The following is an 18634-nucleotide window of genomic DNA, read 5'->3' as shown; positions in this document are numbered from 1 at the left end:
GTTTATGAAATGTACTGTCTCTTTAGGTCCTCTCCTTTAGATTGGTTTCAGATATGAATTTTATTGTGTGTCAAGAATGGTAGAGCATTGTGGTATTTCTTCAGCCTTTCTGAGCCAGCCCTCTAGTCCAGGTGTTTCTTTGCAGAACATGCTGTGATGACTTTAGGAAATATATATGCATTTCCTTCATGGCTTGCAGATGGCTTATGATTTAGGAGCGATGACAATAGGAGGAGAAATAAAAAAGGAGAAAGAATTATATACCAGGTAGCAGTTAGTATTTTAAATTCCTTTGCTGTGACTTTCTTCTAACTTTTTTTTTAAACCTTCCTCATTGTTTTCCCTAGATCATTTCTTGAAAGCAGCTCGAAGGTAGAAATAGGTAATCCTCTGTTTAAGTCAGAAGATGGCCATTTTATAATTTGTCTATTCAAGGGTGTTCATTACATGTGCAATGGGGTGAGGTAGGGAGGCAGTGATAGGAAAAACTTGAGAGTAGAAGTTTAACTTTCTTTTTTTTTAAAGGTAGTTGGTATCTGTTGCCTTGTCTTTATTTTCTTCCTGTATTTTCTCAGTTTGGGGAAGTAAAAGGAGATTTTGGTTGAAATTATAGGGTTTGGCTTGAGACTAGGCTAGCTGAAGTAAATAGACTGTGAGTAACGCTATTGGTCTCTTTTAGTTTCTGGTGTGTTCCCATCATTCAGAACAGTGCCTGGGATTGAGTGAATATTTATTGAATGAATGAAGGAGCACATGCATGTGTGAATGTAGACTGGGCCTCTAATTTAGTAGGATGAGGTTTGCAACCTTCATAAGGTTTCAAAGACCTGAACTCTGTTCCAAGAGTTACAGGGTAGGCTGAACCTTTTCCATCTTAGTCTTCCTGATCTAACTCTACAAACCACAGTGCCTTCAGACTTCCTTTCTTGGTCTATAATTATGTAATGCACTCAGTGCCTATTAGAATTACATATATAAAAAGCACTCTGCACGGTGTCTAACATATAGATGGTAGCTTATTATTACTCTGTTACTCTAATTTAGTAGGATGAGGTTTGCAACCTTCATAAGGTTTGAAAGACCTGAACTCTGTTCTAACAGTTACAGGATAGGCTGATTCTTATCTATGTTAGTCTTCCTGATCTAACTCTACAAACACAGTGCCTTCAGACTTCTTTTCTTGATCTACGATTCTGTAATGCACTCAGTGCCTGTTAGGATTATATAAATATAAAGCACTTAGCACAGTGTTTGACATATAGGTGGTAGCTTATTATTCTAATTCAGTAGACAAACTATTCATTTCAGGTTCCTCAACTTACATAAAACATATTTATGCTAAAGTTTATCTAATTATAGAATTTACTGTATCATGGGTATTTATCAAGAGCATAGTAGTTAACAAAGAAGTGAATTGTGATGATGGGAGTTGGGAGAAGGATCAGATCCTTCTCATGTGTGTTACCTGTTGCAAGAAGTTTCTACTGTATGTTCTTCTAAACAGTTCAAGTGTAATAAAGTAAATAGCCTCTACCATATCCAATTCATCTCACTTTTTCTTGTTCCTTCAAAATGAAGAAATGTCTGAGGGTGATAAGATCAATTACTGCGCTAAAGTTTCTTCAGTGGTTTCCCACTATGCTGACTAAATAAACTCTAAATCCTTACTATGGTTTCAAGGATCTTTTACAAGCCCTGTCAACCTCTTCAGCTTCTCTCATTTTTATTCTCTTTGTTTTAGCAATTCTGTCTTGCTCTTCAGTGTGTGCACTGGTTTTATTCTCAACACTTGGTTTTTGTGCTTGACGTTCCCTGTGTTTGACTACCCTCCTTCCCCGAGGTTATCACGTGGCTTCACTTTATTTATGTCTCTGCTTAAATATCACCTCCCTAAAGAACTCTTGCTTGTCATCCTAACTGAATCAGTCTTTTTCTCATGGCCCTGCCTAGTGTATCTGTAACAAGTTATTGGTTTATTTTTATCTGTATTTCTCCTGCTAGTATGTGAGCTGTAAAAGTAAAGACCTTGTCCGTCTTTGAGTTTATGAGGAAGAGAGTGAATTGGTAGGTTGCGTATTGGAAATGCTAAATGCTAAATCTAGGAATCTCAATGTTTCCAGTAATTAATATCAGGAAAATTCCTGTTCAGGATTTTAAAAACATTCTGCTGTTAATCAGGAAGTGGATAATAAACAGTAAGTACTTGCCTATTTCTCAGCTATCTCTCTGATCTCATCTTCTCCTATCCCTTGCTTATAGTTTATCCAGCCAGACTGGCCATTTCGTTGCTCCTCAGGCAACTAAATGAGCTTTCACCTTGGCATTTTGCACTTGCTGTTTCTTCTGCTTGCAGTAGTCTCCCAGATATTCACATGGCCCCAGAACTTCTCATTCCTTATTTAGTTTTTGATAACATCTTATTTTCTTGAAAGCATGTGTGAAGAGCAGTGCAAGTTTGTACTCTCTAAACAATATCCATTTTGATAGTTATTATTGACTTAGATGAAATGTGATTTTTTAATATTACTTGTTACAAATATCTTAATTTTTTTTTGTTTTAATGTAGAAAGAGGGGAAAAAAGAGCGAGCTGTGGTGGACAAGGTGTTTTTTTTAAGACTCACACGGATTCTGAAAATCATGGTCCCTAGAACATTTTGTAAGGAGGTAAGTCTTAAGAAATTATAATGTTAAGTGTTTAACTTTTAAGGTTACATGAGATCAGAACAGTAAAATTATAAAGCTTTTGTTATACTACAGATCAAATGTTTTTTTGTGTAGGTAATGAAGACTACTAAATTTTTTTTCTTTGAATTATCTGTTATCATTGAAAGTACCCTTGTTGTTTGGTGCCAGATTTTAAATAGTTTCCTCTTGTTTATGAAATAGTATTTCATTATGTTTTATGTGAAATACTAGAGTACTTCAGTGCAGCTACCCTAAATGGTGTTGTTTTATTATAGCTAAATTCTGTTAATAAAATCAAAATTAAATTTAGAAAGACAACCTTTTTATTACATTGGGATGTTCATAAGTCACATTGATATGGAATACGTTTGGAAGGTTGTTCTTTCATATGTGATTAAATATGTTTTGAGATACCCAAAATGATATATGAATTCCTCCAGTATTTTCAGGAAATGAACTGGTTTAAGGAATAAAGTTTTATTATCCTTTCCTTTGCCCTTTTATCAAGATTACCTTTATCATTATCTGGGAGTATTTTTAATGATTAAAAAATAAGATAATGCTGTGTTCTCCATCTTTAATCACCTTTTGTAGAACGAGAAATGTCACCTTTGTCTCTTTCTCCTCCCCATAATTCATCCTTTCAGCCACTGGTATTGGGTCATTTTTCATTCTAAACATTCTTAACATGGGTATTGTAGTGTTCATTAGTCTTAGTTCAAAGAAGCTCCTCTTTTTTATCTTTTCTGCCAAATTTATTTTCTTGAAATATAATGTTTTCCATTGTTCAAATTTTAAAAACCATTAGACTTATAATCTATTAATAGCCACAAAATGATAAGATATTCCCAAAGCACTGTAATCCCCAAAGAGAACACACATTTCCCCATCACACTGGACTTGCTCTCTTTCTCCCTCACTTCTGCATCATGGCTTGTGGGATCCACCCATATCGACTTCTAAAACATAATAACATTTTTTCCCTAATAAGATAGAGATAAAATGTGTTCCTTGAAGAAAAATTAGTAAATGTGGATATATTTTTTTTCTTCTTGATACCTCTTAGCCTCTCACTCAGAACTTCTATCAGTATTTTGATGTCTGTCACATATTTTAATAAAAATGAGATCACACTGAGACTTTTTAAATCTTCTCCCTTATTTTTAAATGTTTTTTCCTTGAGTTTCTCTTAAATTAGTCTCCCTTTCCATTCCTACTGTCCTTGCTATATTTTTCTTACCTGGATTATCATAATCTCTTAATTGGTCCTTTTGCCTTTTGTTTTCTTAATAGTCTTTTTTCTAAAACCCTAATAAAAGCATTTGTCTTCTTTTTTCTTGTAGGGTAAATCACGACCTGACTCTACCTTTCTTTCACTATCATCTTCTTAGAAGAGTCTTTGCTATTTTGTAGTCAGGCTCTGTGCTCTTATGATTTCATGACCTCATGTCTGTGACATCCTGCCCCCTTCCCCCCAACAAAAACAGATGCTTATAAAAAATAGCTTCATGCTCGTTATTTTCTTGGTGAAGTTTTCTCTTTCTACAGCCCACCTGATTGAAGAATTACTTAAAATACAAGCTTCTCTGGAAAGATTTGTGTATTCCCCTCTTAATCAGTTAACAGTTCAGTGCTCATTTGACTTTTTAGCAGGGGTTTGCTGAGTGCAAAATGAATGTGAGACCTTGGATAGATCTCTGGGAGTTGGTAAGGGAGATACCAGGGCCTAACTTGGCCAAGCTCCCAGCTTTCTCTGGGCCTAGCCATGCTGCAGAGTCATGTTACACATGATCTTTGAGAATTATAAAAATCCAAGTTTAACCCCAGTTCACTGGGGGTTTCACTTAGAAATAAACTCATAGAAATCACAGAAGATTGGAAGTAGGGATAGAGAGACTAACTGATTTAGGAAATAGAGAAATGAAAATACTGCATATGAATATGTGGAGTTCATACATATCATGAGGTGAGGGACTGCCTAAATCAGTGCAAATCTTTGGTTTCTGACATATTCCACAAACCTACTAATCATGGAGATAGTAGTGATTCTAAGGGCATCCTTTGTGGAAAAAGGCGTTTCAGGATTGTCGGTAATCAAAGTTTGCCAGATTTTGCTAAAGTGAGACAAGTAAAGTTGGTACTTATTTCAAGGAAAAATTAAGCTGAGAACAGAAAATGAAGGAAAAAATAAACGGTCTTTGTCTAGTGTTACCTTTATATGTCAGATGATTAATTTAGGATTGAGACTCTATTTAAGGTCTGAATTAAAAGTTAGCATTACAGTTAAAGTGACATCTACATATAGTGTTTATTACAATTGAAAGATTCTTTTGTTGCCAATTGAATACCTAACTTTCAGATGGTGGCTGGGGTAGGAAGATGGGATCTTTGCTTTCTGGCAGACTTTGGGGTAGCAGCTATCACTGCTCAGTTTCAAAAGCTTTCTTTGACATTGTCTTTTCTTGTGGCTTCATTGTTCTGCCTCGTCTACACCTAAAGCGCTATATTTCTAGTACCTTCACCTTTTTTAAAAACAGTATTTGTTTTTGCAAAAATTACATAATAGTGCCACTCAGCACCATAACTTTGACTTTAAATATATTATCCAACAAATGTCCCTGCTGCCACATCCCTCTTCCCTGACTTTAGCTTCTACAGTACTGTCATTCTTCCAATTTAGAAGAGTAAGTAGGGTCAGCTTTGAATGTGTGTGTGTGATAGAGTTTGGAGGATAAGTTCTCATGTCACCGAGAGAGAATGGACTCCTGACTCAGCCTCTCATCTGTTTTCCTCGCTAATTCATCTTCCACAACAGCATTGCTTAGGTAAAGTTCTCAAAATGACACTTTTTAACACTTTGTTTAATCCTGCTAAATTCTGTTGGATATGCAATACTGTTATTCATATGGTTTCAATCTGTTTCCTATTTCTCATTAAATCCTTTATCTTTTTTTTTTTTTTTTTTTTTTTTTACTCATAATCTTCCTCCTCTCCTTTCTTTCCCTTGGTCTGTTTAATGTATTTCTAACATCATAACCCTCTTTCGTCACTCAGGCCTTCCTATACTGCCACTTATTACATGAAGTCATGCAAATATACTTATCTACTATGCTGTCTTCTTCTTTTTTATGTGTAAATCTTGTCTTAATCACTAAATTGAGGGCAGGGCAGTATTAGAGATTTTTCCAACAAATTGAGCCAGATTTATTCCATTAGGCCAATTTTAGCCTTCAGTATTTGCTCAACTGTACATTAATAGTTACTGTCATTTTTCTTTATTAGACTTCTGTACTAAAAATATAAGACCATTACAGTACACTGTGACTCAGGGAATCTAAGTGATACTGCTAGCTTCTGTTAATTGTATGAAGGCAAATCACTGGACCTGCCTGGGATTCACTTTTGAATTCTGGATGAGAAAGTTAGATTAAATGATGTATTAGGCTTTTTTCATTTATATTATATTTTTAAATTCTCTTAAAATTATATTTAAAAATTGCCTATAGGTAAAATGTCAGCCACTGTATTAAAGCTAGAATAAAGATTTGAACTTAAAAAAATCTTTACCAAGGTAATGTTTCTTTTAACTTTTTAAAAATGCATTTATTTAGTTGACTATACCTGGTTTATTTTAGACAGGTTACTTGGCACTTATTGCTGTTATGCTGGTGTCTCGAACATATTGTGATGTTTGGATGATTCAAAATGGGACACTCATTGAAAGGTACTTTTCTATTCACCTTCCTCCTGTATGTACAAAATACTGATTTGTCGCATATTTAACATTATCTTAAGCAAGAAATAGATTCTCAATTAGGTATAAGTACTTAAGTCAAATTATATATTTGTTCATTTACTTAACGGATGTTTATTGAGTATCTCCCATGTGCCAGGCACCATGCTACTCTGTGATAGGGATACACTGGTGAACAGGAGAGACTCTGTACCAAGCCCAGCAGAGCTGACAGTTTATAGAGAATTAGGGACAAGGAAACAAATTAAAATGCAGTATAATAAATGCTGTAGCGGGGTTTAAAAAAGTCACCAAATTGGATGTCTGAAATTAATGAGATAATTTGGAGGAAAATATCAAAGCATTTCAGAGAATCATATTGAGAATGTTTATTAGAAGTAAAAAAACAGTTTGTAGACATTTCCTTCCATTTCTGAAGTTACTGCTTTATGTTTTTTTCATTATAGTCTTTGTACATATTATATTATCACTGTAACTGATAATTTTGAATTTAAAAACTTATAGTAACAGTTGGGATATTAACATTTATCTGTTAAAGATTTTATTCCTCATGGTACCAATCTGAATGTCAGAATAAAACATTTTTCTTGGAATTCTGTTTCCTGGTATGCAGTATTTTATCAGAAAATTTCTTAAAATACTTAATCTAGTAACTTTTTGAATCTTGATTTGCTTCTCAGGATTTGTAGGATGAGGAAGAACGCTTTATGCACATGTTTTTCACTCTCTATGAGAATAAAGAAAATTATTTGCATAGGATTAAAACCCTAACTACGTGCCTCAGAACGTGTATAATTGTGTAGGCTCTTATATTCAACGCAGGTCTCCCTGAAACCTGTGCTCAGTGCCCTGCCTTTTTCTTCTAATCAAAGTAATACATGAACACAGCTAAATGTCAAATAATCTTACTGGACTTAATCACAAACACATCAATTCTGTGCCCCATTCTTCCACTTGTAACTTCCATTCCCAGAGCCAGTTGTTTTCTTTTTACTGTTCATCTCTACCTCTGCATTTCAGTGTAACTTGTGTTACTGTCCTAGGTTTTTCAGTTTTAGAGAGTATACATTTATTTCTTACTTTGAAAGATGAGAATTAGCTCTTTTATACTCCTACCCATGCCCATCCTCTTGTGTTTTACTTTTTGTCACATTTTTTGTTAAGTCAGAATTTATTGTTTACAATGATTTTGCCTGTTTACCGTGAGCCACATTCTGTACTTTGGTAGTTTCTTTGATATACAACTTTTTGTTTTTCCTGGCACTTAAAAATTACAAGTTTTTGTTTGTGCCTTAGTTCTTTGCCTACTTCTTACTAATTCAGCTCAAGCTTATTGACAACACTGTAAAATCTCACTATTGTAATATGGTCATACACACCAGATGAGCTTTTGATTTTTGTCTATTACCACGCCACCCTATACAATTGATAGTTTCTTGTCTTTCTTTCCTAATCTGTATTGATTGCACTTTAAGCCCATTAAAGAGCAATCCAGTTTGAATTTGCTTTAATTATGATCTTGGGAATTTCTTTTATCTTTCTCTTTTGCATTAAATAACCTGTTTTCTGAATCCTTTGTCTTCCTTTTCCTTAGTTTACTTTCTCATTTTGGCATGTACAGTGTTTTTCTGAGAAAGAGCACAATGGAAGTAAATTTTTGAGACCTGAACTCTTATACTTGATTGATAGTTTAGCTATATTTATACATTCCAACTTGAAAATCATTTTTTGTTAGAATTTTGAAAGCATCACCCTGTTGTCTTCTGTAGAGCTCAGCAGTTCTTAGCTTTGGTTGCAGGATGATTAGAATCATCTGGGGAATTTTGAGAACGGTTAATACCTGGGTCCCCCCCTAGAGATTCTGATTCGATTAGTCATTAGTTTTTGAAACATCCCAGGTGATTCTAATGTGCAGCTGTGGTTAAACACGGCTGGTCTAGCTGCCGTATTGGGTGTTGAGGCCCATTCCTGTGCTGCTTGCCCTTCCTTCTCAGTGGATCTGTTTTTATCCCCCTGTGGAAGCTTTTATGATCATTTTTTTTATTGTTGATGTGTTGTTAGTGTTTAGGAATTTTACTGAATGTCACTGTGAATTTTTTTTTCCATTGTGTTGGGCACTAGGTGGGCTCTTTTCAATTGAGCAACTCATTCTGTATTCTGAGAAATTTTCTTGTGCTTTTAAAAAATTCTTCCTCTCCATTTTTTTCTGTATTTTTTCTGGAATCCTATTACTTGAGCATTGGAACCCTAGACTGATCACCTGATTATCTTATAATTTCTCTACTGTTTCATCTCTGACATTTTCTAGGAAATTTCTTTTTACTTTATTATCCAGTGAATTTGTATTTTCATCATTTTATTTCCAAGAGTTATCTGTTTCTATGGATGTTCAGTTTTAGAGCAGTCATTCTTGCAAGTATGTGACTTTTTTTTTTTTTTTTGGCTTCCTGCATTACTTATTTTTTCTTGGGCCTTTGTTCTCATTTTTGTTGTTCATGTTAGAGGCTTTCCTCAAGTTTGTCACTCTTGCCTGTCTATTCATCTTTAAAAGTGAAGGACTAAAAAATGTGCTAGAAGCCAAGTTGAGGGCTTACTGATTGGCCTCCCTGAATGATGTTCAGAGAGTCTTGTCATTTTTGCGTGTGCCCTAGTGAGGCATCCTCTTAAAAATTCTAAGAAGTTTGTCATAAACATAATTGAAGTGTTTATTCGTTGCTGCTAGCATGTCAGCTTTAGAAGATCAATTTTATTGCTAAGTTCTGCTTATATGAGCTGTGTGCATAAGTAATTTGAATCCTTTGTATAATGTAGAGAAGGCATGTATCCCCTTTTACATGATTATAAAATTTTATATTTTTTCCTTTGATGACTTTATCATCTAAGTACCATATCTGTTAATAAAAATACAGGCTCCCCAAATACAGCATTGTTAATACCAAAAATATGCAGGTTATATCCACTATAAGCATCATATTAGCTATCTGTGTAGAAAGTCGCATATTACATATAAAGAAACTTGTACAGCCTTGGTATAGTATAAAAGAGTACTTTATTTTTTAAAGTTTTTTCCCTTTTATTCACATTTTGTGATTTCATGTTTTTGTGATCCAGAAGAATAATATTTGTTCTTCTAAACTAGGGATTTCCAACTTTAATTGAATAGATGCTGATTTTAATTTTCTCATAGTCTTAATGTCCTGGAGAAAATGCATTGCCAAGAGTAGGTGGTACATTAACTGGTGATGATGGACAAGAGGAAGATTATTAGCTAGCATAAGCCAGCTTGTAATTCTACTAGATAATCAATTTGTTGGGTACTCAGTTTTAACATTTAGATACGAGATAAAGAAAAAAATGAAAAAAACAGACTATTTAAGAGTTTCTAAAAAACATTATTTTGATACTATTTAAACTTACAGAAAGGTTGCAGAAACTGTACAAAGAACTTCCATATACTCTTTAAAAAATTTTTTTAAAGATTTTATTTATTTATTAGCAAAATCAGGGGGAGTGGCAGAGGGAGAAGCAGGCTCCCCACAGAGCGGGGAGCTTGATGTGGGGCTTGATCCTAGGACCCTGGGATCATGACTTGAGCCGAAGGCAGACACTTAACCGACTGAGCCACCCAGGTGCCCCACTTCCATATACTTTTAACCCATATTCATCAATTGTGAAACAGTCATTTTAAATTGTTAACTTTCTCCTTGATAAATATTTTTGACCTTCTGTATATGAGATCTTTGATATTTGGTTAAATTTAACATTTTTAAACATTATGAATTCACAATGTGGAGCAGTTGTATTTGAAAAATAACACATAGCTCTAACGTGCTCCTAAAGCTGCATTATAAATTGATTTTTCTGTTTTTCCCTTATTGCTTCTTCCAAAGAAGGAGGTTTAGATTCATCTGTTTCTGCTACAAAAAAGTCTGAAAGAGATTCATTCTGGTCCTTAATGTACATTTTAATATCCTTTACATCTTTTAGGCTTGTTAACAGTCGCTAAAGACTGTGGAGTATGGGCAAATTTTAATAGGACAGACTCCTTTAAGGTAGAACCTGGAAATTCCATGATAATGGAGGAGAATCCCTCCTACCTTGTTGCTGCTATAATGTAATTATAGAGATTTACTTTATTTTCACCCATTTGACTACAGGCATTTTAAAATCACTAAATTATCCTTTATAAAGATCCTTACATGTTTTAGAAGTAAAATGATATAAACTGTAAAATTACTCTTTATTATTATTTTTCTTTTGCAGCGGAATAATAAACAGAAATAAGACTTTATTCAAGAAACCATTTTTTAAATTTATAGCTGCTGCCCCAGTGGTAAACCATTGCTGAGTGATAGCATGAGCTTTACCAAATTTTCTAATCGTGTGTATTTCACAGCGTGGGCAGCGCTAAAGCACTTTGGTTTTATGTGAAGTTTGGTTCAAACAATTTTAATCTAAACCTCTAAACTTTTTGCACTGTCTTAATTGCTCTTGTTTTTTTAATATTCTTATTTCTAGAAACAACATTTTTATGTGGTTCTACTTTAGCTTTTTTCTAGTTCAACTTAAATAAAAAAAATTATTTAGCACTTCTATCAAAATTGGACTATTAATTTTCCTATCAGTCTAAAGTAGCATTTCCCAAAGTATGTTCTATGGAATGCCAGCTGTGGCAGAGGAAATGATCCGTGCTACAGAGCCCTCTCAAAGAGTTTTAATGCACAAGCTTTATGTTACGTTGAGAGCTTTGAGAAGGTCTTTGATAAAGACGTGTTAGCTTTGTTTAACCCAGGTTTTCTCAAATTTACTTGACCATGCACCTTCTTTGCTCTAAAAGACCAGTTGGCATTATTCACCTACTCCCTCATAAAAAAATCAGATTATTTCTATATCCGATACTGTATCATTTTTTTGGTATGTGGAGCTAGGTTTAAATCATTTAGTGCAGTGTTTTTCAAAATATATTTTACTTACATTTGGTGAATGTTAATAAACATTCTTTGAAAAAAGATATGTGATCAGATAAGTTCTATCTTTCTCGTAGATCATAGATATATGGTACTCAGAGATCCTTTCCTTAGATGATATAATGGTTTTCAAAAAGTAGAATTCTTACTTAAATAAGTTCTTGATGGATATTTTTAGAACAGATAAATAGGTAAATTAATTAAGAACATAAAAGAGGAGTTGGTCTAGTTGAAGTGTATTAACAGATCTGAAGCCTCTGGAGAACCATTCTGAGGCTCTAAGGAACCCCACTAGTCTACTAGAGAGGACTTAGAATTTAGTCCTCGCATCAGCAGATAAGGCTCCACGGGTCAAATCCCACTGCCATCTGTTTGGGAAAATTTTATTAGGATGCAGCCAGTCTCATTCTTGGCTGTTTTTCCTCCGTAGTAGCAGCACGGAATAATCGGAACAGAGACCTTCTGGCCCACAAAAGCTTAAAATATTTACTCTTGACCTTCTACAGTGAGAGTTTGCTGATCTGGCATTAGGCTATCTCTGCCATTAGTTCGTACAAATTAGCATCAGGATATTAAAGTATTTAAAAACAAACACTAGTTTATTTCATCCATAATAACCCATTGCTGGCTCTCTAAAGTTGTTAGTTGTTTCTCCATCTAAACCCCTTTTGTGGCAGCAGAAGCCTTTTTTTAAATTACCATAAGGAAATCATTGTTATTTAATTTTGCTATTTATAGAGTGATTTTTCAAGAAGCCTCTTTCAAATGATCAAATTTCAAAAGTTGGAAACATGTTTCTGTAAGAAAATATTTTTCAGCCTCTTTTTTCTTATTGATTCTTTTGAATCAATAAAAACTTCCAAGAGTAATTTTAGAGCTTTACAGGTTTTCTTAGTGTTAAATATTGCTTCTTTTGCAACTAATGCATTGCATATGGTGGTTTGCAGTGGTATCATTGGTCGTAGCAGGAAAGATTTCAGGAGATACTTATTCAACTTCATCGCTGCCATGCCTCTCGTAAGTGGAATTCTTTAAAAATCTTTACATAGGGAATAATTTGGATCTTACTAAAATCTTCAGAGATTCTTTACTTCTTAAGTTGACTTTAAAGATTTATGGGAGTAAGTTCCTATTTCAAGGTTAGTTTTGTAACTTTTGGCAGAATTTTTCAATGTAAACCTTTATACTAGATAGTAAGAAAGGAGTTATTAGGTTGGGTTCAATTTCACTGTGTACATTATGTGGATGTGTCCCTATGTGTTGTTTTGTTCTAACCTTTGGGCCAGGGTTTCTCTGATGTTTAGTAGCATCCTACTTGATGGCAGTAGTGCCCCTCCCCCAGTTTTAACAACCCAGGATGCCTCCAGGACCTTGCCCAATGTTGCGAGGAGGAGGCTGAGGTGCTGGTAGGTGTGGTGGCAAAATCACCTGGATTGAGAACCATTGCTTTAGGCCATAAACTATTATAGTAACTTGAAGCACTAATGTAGTTGAAGTGAAATTGGAATTTATTATCAATAAAGGTCAGTGTTTGGTTAAATCATTAGTGATATTTTTAGCTTGGTTCTTACTTTACTGCCACTATAAGAATTTTAGTATTATAAATATGGAAGTAAAAAAAAAAAGCTTGGTTATAAAATCCAGCTAATTAAAAAATATGTCCGAGACTTAAGAAAGCTTGAGGATTCATGTACATGGCTTTTAGACCTTTACAAAAATTGAGATAAGTGTAGATGTCATTAAAAGATCGAGATTCAGTGGACAACCATTGTTTTCTTGAGAAAATGTTTATGTAAATGTGAGTTTGGAACTATGGAAGAATTAATTTCAATATAATGATGGAAAAGAAAAGTAAAGATGACTCTAGAAATGAAATGGTATTAGTTGGTATGAAATTTATAATTTTTTTTTAACAAATGCAACTAGAATTTCATTGTCTAGGGTCATAGTGCTTGTAGTAGGAAACAGAAGATACAAACGTAGATGTCAGGACTCCTTTACATTGGATCCAAAGGGGACAGATTTGGCTTTTTGTTTGTTTACAAAAGAAGTATCAAGATGGTTCTCGTAATTAATGATATTAACGTACTGTAAAATTGAGTTTCAAGTAGAGTTTTAATATATCAGCATAATATAGAATTGCATTTGGCTTAGCATGTTCTCTTTTATCTTTGTACACTGAGTAAAACGGAACTGAGTTATATCAATTTGGACTATCAGTTACAAAAATCATAGGATTTGGGAACAGAGCTAGTGCCAGAGAAATAAATTACAATTTTACAAGTAGAAATGAAGTAAAACTAGTAATATGTGTTTGTTTGTTTCAGATCTCTGTAATTAATAACTTCTTGAAGTTTGGGTTAAATGAGCTCAAACTGTGCTTCCGAGTAAGACTAACTAAATACCTCTATGAGGAGTATCTCCAGTAAGTGATAACCTATTTTTATATTAAAAATACTTGAATAGAAATGCTTATGATATCAGATAGAAGTTTTTCTTTTGTATTTGATATGTTTATCAAGGAAGTTCTCTTAGACCCAGAAGCACGTAGGCAAAGACCTCAGCAATTTAGACTCTAATCCTGGCTCTTCCTTTAATGTGCAAGTCATCCTTCTCTGGACTTGCTTCCTTATCTCTAAATCTTATCTCTAAACAGTCTTTTAGGCCTCTCCCAGCTCCAAACTTTTCCGTTTCTATGAATTTGCACTATGTGCTAGAATGTGATTTTTTGTTTGTTTTTAAAATCACTAGTTTTAATGTCATTTTCTTACTCCTGTTTTAGAGCTTTCACATATTATAAAATGGGAAATCTGGACAACAGGATAGCCAATCCAGACCAGCTGCTTACACAAGATGTAGAAAAGTTTTGTAACAGTGTAGTTGATCTGTATTCAAATCTTAGTAAGGTAAGTTTCTTTTATTTTCTTTTTAAAAATTATTTGTTACTTTGTTGAGTTTTGAATCTTAGCAAATTTATATAGAATTGATTTGATGGACATAACAGCATATAACTAAGTGCTTTCATAAGAAAATTAGAGTTGTTATAATAGTTTTAACTACAGTTATTTAATTTTCTCTATTATGTTTGTGAGGTGCTTTGGCCAAGAACGAAGAATTTAGTGTCTTATAAAGATTTTGAATGAATTTCGCAGGCCGATTACAGTAAAAACAGAAATTTGAATTTTTGTCACTTGACGTGTGGACTTGGGGCAATTGTTAGAAACTGACCGTCAGTTTATGTTTCCAGTTGCATACCCGTAACACTAGGCTGGGACGTCTTCCTGTCCATTTCTGTGCTTCAGTATCTCTAATTCTAAAAGATCATTTGAGTAATGGCCAAAAAATCTTCACAAGATGCTAGTTGATTTCAGCTTTCTAATTTCTATTTCCCCCCACCCCCACCCCAGAATATCGCCAGAGCTCTTGGGACTGAGGATAGGCCTTAACCAGGTTTCTTCCTGCCAGTTTCCTCTTACTCGTCTTGCTGTCTTATATCTCACCACCGTTCACAGCTTTTGCTGTAGTCTTCTCATTAAGTCCTCTTCTTTGCCATTACCTCCTGCCCTGTCTGGGACATGTATGGGGCACCGGCAAGATCATCTGCCCGGCATTTCCTCCCCTCTTCATCTTAGATGCCCTATTTCCTCTCTAATCCACATGGCTGCTCTTGGTCTGGGGTGGGAGCTTGTCTCAGAGTGGACCAATCATAGTATCTTTGTCCCTGGCCACAATTGATCCAGATGCCCAGTCTACCCAGTGCTAGACACAAGAACTCTCTACAAGGGGCTGGGTCACACTGTAAAGAATAGGAATGCTCTTGCTTTTACCATGTGGATGGAAGGAGGACAGGCAGTTCTTAGAGAAGTGCCATGTATCCATAAGAGCTTCCCCCTCATGACAGGCCCGTTATTAGGATGCCTTTTCACTTCATGGCAAACTTTTTATTCAGCTTTCCAGAAGCCTTTGCTTACTGATTCCATACTCTAGGAACTCCGACAACTCTAAATTATTGATTAATTCAGCCTCCTTTTCTGCTCCCATTGCCACATTTTTTTGTCTGTGTGGGTAGTGGCGGGGGAGTATATATACAAATTTTTGTGTAGTTCTTTAGACATTGTTAGGTATTCTTTACATCTTGGCACTTGTGCAACTCTGTAGCTCAGGTCTTGTCACATTGGCAATAGGGAAAATATAAAATAATTGTAGTGGGCTCTGCACTACTGTATATTTACTGTTTTTAACATATTGTTTGAACTGTGACTTAAATGATGAATCATTTTTGTCAACTTTTAAATGTACTTACATTTTACAAGTATGTCTAGCTTCTTGATAATTTTTAAGGCAAAAAAGAACAGGTTAATCTTCATAGAAGCCAGCAGAAAGGGGTGGCTATAGACTTAAAGTGAATGAATATAATGGGGGTTTTTTGAAAAACACTTCAAAATATATACAAACTTTTGGTATGTCATTTGAGTTGTCTCTGTGTGTAAGGAGCAGTATATTAATGTCTTGTTTTAGTTTTAGAAGCTTGAGTTTTATATCAGAAAATTATAGGCTTATTCAATTATTTTAACATATGGATGTTGTGATAAAGTAATAGAATTAAACAATATTACGGGCAGGAAGAACCTTTCGTTTTTTAGGTGTAGATATATAGAAACCAGAAAAGCTGGTACTAGATTTGAGGTTACATCTCAGGTCCTTTTTATTCACTGTCCACACTGCATTGAGAAATTACTTATGTTACTAATGGTTAATTATCATAGTAGAACTACCTGAGTTGTTGGAAAATGGTAAATGTTTTTCCCCTTGTTGGGTCAGTAGACCTTGGTCATGCTGTCTCTGTTTTAAGTTTCTTGAGAACAAGAACCGTTTTCTTTATGTATTTGTTGATCTATATACTGTTTATAGTACATTATATATGATGGGAACTCTCCATGTTGACAATTACGTGTTAAATGTTGAGTAGCATTTTATATTAATTGTGTTTTATTAGTAATCTACACAATTTACCTCTTTTTAATTCTTTATCTTCTAATATTTACAGCCATTTTTAGACATAGTTTTGTATATCTTCAAGTTAACAAGTGCAATAGGAGCACAGGTGAGTTTAATCTATCTTTTAAATTGCTATAGTACTATGTTGTAAATAGCTAGATTGTAGGAATTTTTATGTATCTCAAAGAATGTGTTTTTACAACATGTACCTAATAAAGTCTAGTTATAAAATAATACTGTATTAAAGACTTTAAAAAGTACTCTAATTTGGTGTTTGAATTTTCCTTAAGTTGGATATTTGGAAAATTTTTGTGGCATTAATAACCAGAAGTGCTTAAACGTTGACATCCAAGTTCTTATGGTTGTAATGTCTAAAAAGAGATTTGGATGCAGCCATTTTAATATGAAACTTGAATGTTAAAATATCAGAAATGCCTTTAGATATAATGGTTTTTAATATAATATGTAATTTTATACTTATATAAGTGGTTGACTCTCTTATGAGCCTTATTACCCTGTCTCTCTATTATTTGTCTTAGTAAGAATGACCCTTAAATTTTGTCTCAGTATTGTCATTGAAATATAACTTTAGTCATGTAATATGTGATGTTACTCTTACATATTTATTACACAACCATGTAATAGTATGGCTGTACTGTGTATATATGTACATGTGTATGCATACACATCTTGTAGTTGCTTGATATATAATTTATATAGTAGTTTTTGCTACTTTCCAGAACACTGGGGAAAGTAGGTTTTTATTTGAATTTTCTTATCTACTGTCCTAACCTTCTGCTACCCTTGTTTTTTCTATAAGCAAGTGAATAGGCCTAATCCCTCTTAACTTTGTGCTGCGATATTTTTATGGTACTTGCTACATTTTTATAATACCTAAATATCTCTCCATGTATTCCTATTATCTGATTCTGCATTTCTCAAAGGTAGAAACTGTTTTGGTTCTCTCCTTTGGCCATTCTTGCATTGACTATTGAAATGCATTGAATCAATCACATTTAATTAAAAAATATTGAATACAAATTATAGTCCACACATGTTGTGCTAGGTAGTGGGGATAAAAAGATGAGTAAGACACAGTTCCAGCTGAAGAAGGTTTACAATCTAGTGAAAGAATAGATATTCAGACAATTATAATGCAGAATAGTAAGTCCAGTAACAGAAGTTTGAATAAAATATTTAGTGTCCGGAAGAATTGGAGGTGTTATTTGAGTTGCTCTGAGGAGGATGAGTAGGTATCCGTTAGATATGTCAGGCTTGCCAGGCATAATACCAACTTCATTGAATGGCATGTTCAGGAAATAGTTTTTTCAGTATGGCAGGACATAGGATATAGATGGGAGTGAGGGAAGTGCCTGTGATGAGCTTGGAGAGGTCAGCTTAAAGCTTCTCTCTTGGGTTGGTCAATGGGTGATGAGGTTACTCACCAAGTTAGAAGGTATGGCGGCTGCAAGCAAGATGTAGGAGAAGGGAAAGGCAGGTAGAGTTTGTTTGGGGGACTTTAGCTTGAAGCCCTACAGATTAGTGAGGTAAGGGTATATGGTACTTACTTGGAAACACTATCTTGGATTCTAAAGAGTGTTGGGGGTAGAGATAAAAATTGGGGAGGAAAGATCTAAGGAAGAAACCTCAGGGAATATTAACATTCCAAGAGAAGGCAAAAAAAGAAGTCTGAGAGTGTCTGTGGAATCTTAAGGGAATATCAGGTAGAGTTCCATCAGAAGAGTTTTAGATGCCATAGAAAGAGTGAGGACTGCAATTAGGAGTTTTTATTTTTATTTATTTAATTTTATTTTTAAAAAGATTTTATTTATTTGACAGAGTGAGAGAGAGGGAGCGAGCACAAGCAGGGGGAGCGGCAGGCAGAGGGAGAGGGAGAAGCAGGCTCCCAGCCAAGCAGGAAGCCTGACTCGGGGCTTGATCCCACGAACCTGGGGATCATGACCTGAGCTGAAGGCAGATCTCAACCAACTGGGCCACCCAGGTGCCCGCAATTAGGAGTTTTTAGGTCAGCAAATTCAGGAGAGCTGGGGATGAGATATAGTGTTGGAGGAGGAACAGAATAGATGAGTAGTTTAAAGTGTGAAGGCCCAGTGTGTATTTTCCCAAAAGAGAAATAATTAAGGGGAGAAAATTAGCCAAATCAGTGGAGTTATTTATAGAAATTATGCATGTTGCATCCAGGGAATTTATTATGATACCCTTGAACTT

At 34.6% G+C, this 18634-nt stretch overlaps 1 protein-coding gene across 2 annotated transcripts in view; it reads left to right on the top strand.

Annotated features, from left to right (window-relative positions):
* The window catches only part of ABCD3 (ATP binding cassette subfamily D member 3), an 81224-nt gene that overhangs the window by 26637 nt on the left and 35953 nt on the right, over positions 1-18634 (top strand). For both annotated transcript variants that reach the window (XM_088022354.1, XM_088022353.1), the window contains exons 3-8: positions 2567-2665; positions 6322-6410; positions 12355-12424; positions 13735-13832; positions 14190-14313; positions 16455-16511. In XM_088022354.1, the coding sequence (XP_087878480.1) occupies positions 2567-2665; positions 6322-6410; positions 12355-12424; positions 13735-13832; positions 14190-14313; positions 16455-16511 (537 nt within the window). The remainder of the gene's footprint in view (positions 1-2566; positions 2666-6321; positions 6411-12354; positions 12425-13734; positions 13833-14189; positions 14314-16454; positions 16512-18634) is intronic.

The sequence above is a fragment of the Eumetopias jubatus genome, unplaced genomic scaffold (assembly GCF_037043125.1).
Source record: "Eumetopias jubatus isolate StellerSeaLion01/CBP00866 unplaced genomic scaffold, mEumJub1_p1.0 scaffold_4, whole genome shotgun sequence".
Lineage (NCBI taxonomy): Eukaryota > Metazoa > Chordata > Mammalia > Carnivora > Otariidae > Eumetopias > Eumetopias jubatus.
The sequence above is the reverse complement of the archived record's forward strand: the minus strand, read 5'-3'. Positions and strand labels throughout refer to the sequence as shown.